Raw genomic sequence first — 6,697 nt, 5'->3', positions numbered from 1 at the left:
AACCCACACCTAGATGACCCATGCCACCCTCCAGAACCACTGTGCCCCATCTCTCCCTCCAGAAACACACCCATGTGCACCATCCCTCCACCCAAATCCACACCAATGTGCCCCCACCACCTCCCTCCAGAGCCACAAGATGCCCGTCCAACTTCCCAACCCACACCTAGATGACCTATGCTACCCTCCAGACCCACTGTGCCCCATCTCTCCCTCCAGAAACACGCCCATGTGCCCCATCCACCTCCCTTCAGAGCCACACCAATGTGCCCCACCACCTCCCTCCAGAGCCACACCAGGATACCCCGTCCAACTTCCTAACCCACACCTAGATGACCCATGCTACCCACCAGACCCACTGTGCCCCATCTCTCCCACCAGAAACACACCCATGTGCACCATCCCTCCACCAAGATCCACACCAATGTGCCCCACCACCTCCCTCCAGAGCCACACCAAGATGCCCCATCCAACTTCCTAACCCACACCTAGATGACCCATGCTACCCACCAGACCCACTGTTCCCCATCTCTCCCTCCAGAAACACACCCATGTGCACCATCCCTCTGCCAAGATCCACACCAATGTGCCCGACCACCTCCCTCGAGAGCCACACCAATGTGCCCCCGCCACCTCCCTCCAGAGCCACAGCAAAATGCCCCGTTCCACTTCCCAACCCACACCTAGATGACCCATGCCACCCTCCAGATCCACTGTGCCCCATCTCTCCCTCCAGAAACACGCCCATGTGCCCCATCCTCTCGTTCCAGACCCACACCAATATGCGGCCATCCCTCCCCAGACCAATGTCCCCGTCCCTCCCATCAAACCCAAACCAATGGGCCCAGCCCCCACATTAAACCCACACCAATGTGCCACAAGACCAACACCAATGTGCCCCTATGCACTGCAGACCCCACCAAGATGCCACCATCCCTCCATTCACACAGCAAGATGCCCCCATCCTGCCCTCCAGACCTACACCTAGATGAACCACCCCCCCATTCTCACAATGTGCCCCCATCCAAAGCCACACCAAGATGCCCCGTCCAACCCACACCTAGATGACCCATTCCACCCTCCAGACCCACCGTGCCCCATCTCTCCCTCGGAAACATACCCATGTGCCCCATCCCTACCCCCAGACCCACACCAATGTTCCCCATCCCTCCCATCAAACCCACACCAATGTGCCCCCACACCCCCTCCAGAGCCACACCAAGATGCCCCATCAAACACCTAGATGACCCATGCCACCCTCCAGACCCACTGTGCCCCATCTCTCCCTCCGGAAACACACCCAGGTGCCCAGTCCCTACCCCCAGACCCACACCAATGTGCTCCATCCCTCCCATCAAACCCATACCAATGTGCCCCCACCCCCTCCCTCTAGAGCCACACTAAGATGCCCCATGCCATCCTCCCAACCCACACCTAGATGACCCATGCCACCCTCCTGACCCACTGAGCCCCATCTCTCCCTTCTGAAACACGCATGTGCACCATCCCTCCGCCCAGATCCACACCAATGTGCCCCCACCACCTCCCCCCAGAGCCACACCAAGATGCCCCATCCAACTTCCTAACCCACACCTAGATGACCCATGCTACCCACCAGACCCACTGTGCCTCATCTCTCCCTCCAGAAACACACCCATGTGCACCATCCCTCCGCCAAGATCCACACCAATGTGCCCCACCACCTCCCTCCAGAGCCACACCAAAATGCCCTGTCCCACTTCCCAACCCACACCTAGATGACCCATGCCACCCTCCAGACACACAGTGCCCCATCTCTCCCTCCAGACACACACCCATGTGCACCATACCTCCACCCAGATCCACACCAATGTGCCCCCACCACCACCCTCCCCCATCCAACTTCCTAACCCACACCTAGATGACCCATGCTACCCACCAGACCCACTGTGCCCCATCTCTCCCTCCAGAAACACACCCATGTGCACCATCCCTCCGCCAAGATCCACACCAATGTGCCCCACCACCTCCCTCCAGAGCCACACCAAAATGCCCTGTCCCACTTCCCAACCCACACCTAGATGACCCATGCCACCCTCCAGACACACAGTCCCCCATCTCTCCCTCCAGACACACACCCATGTGCACCATACCTCCACCCAGATCCACACCAATGTGCCCCCACCACCACCCTCCCCCATCCAACTTCCTAACCCACACCTAGATGACCCATGCTACCCACCAGACCCACTGTGCCCCATCTCTCCCTCCAGAAACACACCCATGTGCACCATCCCTCCGCCAAGATCCACACCAATGTGCCCCACCACCTCCCTCCTGAGCCACACCAAAATGCTCTGTCCCACTTCCCAACCCACACCTAGATGACCCATGCCACCCTCCAGACCCACTGTGCCCCATCTCTCCCTCCAGAAAAACGCCTATGTGCCCCATCCACCTCCCTCCAGAGCCATACCAATGTGCCCCACCACCTCCCTCCAGAAACACACCAATGTGCCCCCACCACCTCCCTCCAGAGCCACACCAATAGGCCCCACCACCTCCCTCCAGAGCCACACCAAAATGCCCTGTCCCACTTCCCAACCCACACCTAGATGACCCATGCCACCCTCCAGACACACAGTGCCCCATCTCTCCCTCCAGACACACACCCATGTGCACCATACCTCCACCCAGATCCACACCAATGTGCCCCCACCACCACCCTCCCCCATCCAACTTCCTAACCCACACCTAGATGACCCATGCTACCCACCAGACCCACTGTGCCCCATCTCTCCCTCCAGAAACACACCCATGTGCACCATCCCTCCGCCAAGATCCACACCAATGTGCCCCACCACCTCCCTCCAGAGCCACACCAAAATGCCCTGTCCCACTTCCCAACCCACACCTAGATGACCCATGCCACCCTCCAGACACACAGTCCCCCATCTCTCCCTCCAGACACACACCCATGTGCACCATACCTCCACCCAGATCCACACCAATGTGCCCCCACCACCACCCTCCCCCATCCAACTTCCTAACCCACACCTAGATGACCCATGCTACCCACCAGACCCACTGTGCCCCATCTCTCCCTCCAGAAACACACCCATGTGCACCATCCCTCCGCCAAGATCCACACCAATGTGCCCCACCACCTCCCTCCAGAGCCACACCAAAATGCTCTGTCCCACTTCCCAACCCACACCTAGATGACCCATGCCACCCTCCAGACCCACTGTGCCCCATCTCTCCCTCCAGAAAAACGCCTATGTGCCCCATCCACCTCCCTCCAGAGCCATACCAATGTGCCCCACCACCTCCCTCCAGAAACACACCAATGTGCCCCCACCACCTCCCTCCAGAGCCACACCAATAGGCCCCACCACCTCCCTCCAGAGCCACACCAAGATGCCCGTCCCACTTCCCAACCCACACCTAGATGACCCATGCCACCCTCCAGACATACTGTTCCCCCATCTCTCCCTCCAGAAACACACCCATGTGCACCACCCCTCCGCCAAGATCCACACCAATGTGCCCCCACCACCTCCCTCCAGAGCCACACCAATGTGCCCCCACCACCTCCCTCCAGAGCCACACCAAAATGCCCCGTCCCACTTCCCAACCTACACCTAGGTGACCCATGCCACCCTCCAGACACACTGTGCCCCATCTCTCCCTCCAGAAACACACCCATGTTCTCCATCCCTCCCCAGACCCACACCAATGTACCCCAACCCACACCAGTGTCCCTATCCCTCATCCAGACCCACACCACTATGTCCTATCCATCCCTCCAGACCCACATCAATGTGCCCCTTCTCCAGAGCCACGCAAAAGTGCCTCATCCCACCAGATCTACACCAGCATGCCCCTATCCAACCATTCAGACCCCAGCAAGATGCCCAATCCCTCCCTCTAGTCCAATAACATAATGCCTGATCATTCTTCCAAATAGCAAGATGCCCCTTGCAACAGATGCCTGTGTGCCATCCCGAATCACAAGCAGATAGCCCCAGCCAGCTCCCTCTAAAACCACGCATCCTAATAATCACACCCTCATAAAACATTAAATCACTCTATTAACCCCCGTTGATCAGTTAAACACAAGCATACACTGTCCCTTTTCTTAGCCCTCCATACCTTTCATGTTGAATAGCTGAGCATGATTTTTAAAGTAAATGTAATTTCCTGCTCCCCCGTCTAAATCGGGTGTCTTGCAGGAACGTTCACGGTATCCGGAAGAAAATGCCAATTGTATTTACAGCCAGCCAAGAGCACACGTTCCTGCAGCCAGAGCCTTGCCGCTCAGGACGCTCCAGGGTCTCCTAGAAATGTTTCCGGTGTTGAAATGCCCACCCCAAACGTTGCAAGCCAAAGGCTGGCAGGGTCCGGTTGCACTTGCACCAGCGGCAGCCAGAGCGTTCAAAATTCCCGCTCAGCCCCAGCCCACTTACTGAACGTGCTCCGGAACCGCTTCTCTGCTCCGGAAATCACAAAGATGACATCAGAGGTCACGTGACAACGAGGGGACGGGCCGTTGCTCTGGTCCTTTTCTCGGATGGGAACTAGTCGCTACCATCTTCTCTCTCGTAACTTGAGAGCTCGCTCACTTCCGGTACAGTCCGTGTCCCGCGGCGCCGCTTCCGGCGCTGAGTGTTGACGTGCTATTTCTTGCCGAGCGTCTCGGTGACCGAGTGCTGCACACGGAGGCCCGGGCGGCCACGGAGGAGAGCGAGGCACCTCTGCACATGGAGACCCGGGCGGCTGCGGAGGAGATGGGGGTGCCTCTGCACATGGAGGCCCGGGCGGCTGCGGAGGAGATGGGGGTGCCTCTGCACATGGAGGCCCGGGCGGCTGCGGAGGCGATGCGGGCGCCTCTGCACACGGAGGCCCAGGTGGCCGCGGAGGAGAGCGAGACGCCCCTGCGCACGCACAGCTTCCTCTTCGGCTGCGTGCTGGATGGCATCAGCAGGAAGGTCTCCTTCCCAGGGGGCTCCGATAACCTGAGGGAGCAGCTGACCCTGCGCACGGCCAGCCTGGGTCTCGGCGCCCCGGACGTGCTGCACGTGTTGGAGGTTCTGGGGGAGAGCCAGGAGGGCTCGGTAGTACGAGTGCCTGTGGCCACCCTGCGGCCTTCCGTTCTCACCTCCGTGTACCTGGGGGGCCTGGAGCTGACCCCACCCGTCACTTTCTGGCTCACGGCGGGCACCGGGCCCCTGTACATCAGCGGCCAGCACCTGGTGGCCTTGACGGAGAGCGATGCTGCGGCCTCCAGGGCATCAGCGGTGAGGGAAGCAGTCCATATGGACGCAGCCGCCGAGAGGGAAGCAGAGCAGACCCTGGCCTTAGAGCAGATGAAAGAGAAACTGGTCTCCCTCTCAAACGGGGATGGCGTCCCCAAAACGATCTCAAGGTTTGTTAAGTTCGTTCAATGCAATTTAGGCACGTACGAACCTCTGATTGTGCAGCAGTTGTGGGGCTTTGCGCAGAGAGCAAAATTAAAGGCGCTGCCACCACCACCACGCAGGGAAAAGCGCCCCCCAATGACCATAGAACAAATTAAAGAGAAACTTGTCTTCTTGTTAAAGCATCGACGAATCCCCAGAACATGGACAAAGTTTCAGGTGGTAGCTGACTCCATTTTTGGCACGGACGTGCCTCGGACTGTGCACCGCCAGTTGTGGGAATTTGTGCTGTCAGAAAAATTACACCACCAATGTGGGAAACAATCACTTTTCCTTGCTGTAGAACAAATGAGAAGCTGCCCCCCCCTCGTTAAAGAGGGGTGTCACCCCTGAAACTGTCGCAGGGTTTCGGAAGTTCGCTTGCTTCACTTTAGGCACGGACGATCCTCCGATTGTGCAGCTTGGAAACACAAATGCTGCTTGGAACATGAGTATGGGTAAAAATGCAATATAAAGTGGAGTAAAACAATTTAAGACATGTGAGGCTTGCGATTATCAGTTAAAATGCAAAACATGGAATACCTATGAAGCAGCTCATGTCGGAAAGATAAAGGTGGACTTGCGTGGGGAAAGTTTTTTTCTAAAGTGGATGATGCTGGAGTTGGTTTGCTATATCAGAAGAGGGATGGAAAATAAAAAGTCTAATTGCGGGGGGGGGGGTCTGGTTTCATAAGAACCTGTGGTGAAGATTAATTGAATTCTACCCATTAGGCATGGTCCTGGCTTGGAGGGGTGCTACTGCCTAGATTGAAAGAGTGGCCACAGGAATGGTTATCCGCCCAAGGTGGGGCAAAAGTGAGAAGACCTGAAGTCAGGCTGAGCACATCAGAACCCCAAGCTGGGGGTGAGAAAGGTTCACCCTGGCAAGACCACAATGTGGTGGGGAGAGTCCCAAAATGGGGTGGATAACAGGCCCCCAATGTGGTGTGGACGGAAGAGCCCAGGCTGGATTGAATGGAGAGATAGCCCAGTGGGGTGGGGGGGCTACAGACAGAAGGCCCCACCGTGGGGCAGGAGAGGGGACTTCCCAAGAGTAAAATGGCCCCGAAACAGTGGGAAGTGAGAACCCCAAGCTGGGGTAACGGGGATTAGAGCCACTAAAAGCTCGTTGTTGGGGGTGTATGCATGGGGCCAGAAGATTCATTGAGGTAGCCACCAGGGGAGGGTCGGAAGCAAGCCTCTTCACTCGTTAAGGCCCTAGGCCTATGTATAAATTAGTTGGATTTGTATTTCTTTTG

At 57.5% G+C, this 6,697-nt stretch overlaps 1 protein-coding gene across 1 annotated transcript; it reads left to right on the top strand.

Annotated features, from left to right (window-relative positions):
• The first annotated feature begins 4,742 nt into the window (after window positions 1-4,742).
• Window positions 4,743-5,792, top strand: LOC138525890 (nucleophosmin-like). The gene has a single exon (XM_069636177.1). It carries the CDS (start codon window positions 4,743-4,745, stop codon window positions 5,790-5,792), a length of 1,050 nt encoding a protein of 349 aa, XP_069492278.1.
• Window positions 5,793-6,697: the final 905 nt, after the last annotated feature.

The sequence above is a fragment of the Ambystoma mexicanum genome, chromosome 7p (genome assembly GCF_040938575.1).
Source record: "Ambystoma mexicanum isolate Mex_15411 chromosome 7p, UKY_AmexF1_1, whole genome shotgun sequence".
In the NCBI taxonomy this organism is placed as follows: Eukaryota; Metazoa; Chordata; class Amphibia; order Caudata; family Ambystomatidae; genus Ambystoma; species Ambystoma mexicanum.
This window is presented reverse-complemented; position numbering and strand designations above follow the sequence as displayed.

Bases quoted from the DNA above. Each gene is read 5' to 3' on its own strand.
- LOC138525890 (XM_069636177.1), top strand. From the start codon at position 4,743: ATGGAGACCCGGGCGGCTGCGGAGGAGATGGGGGTGCCTCTGCACATG.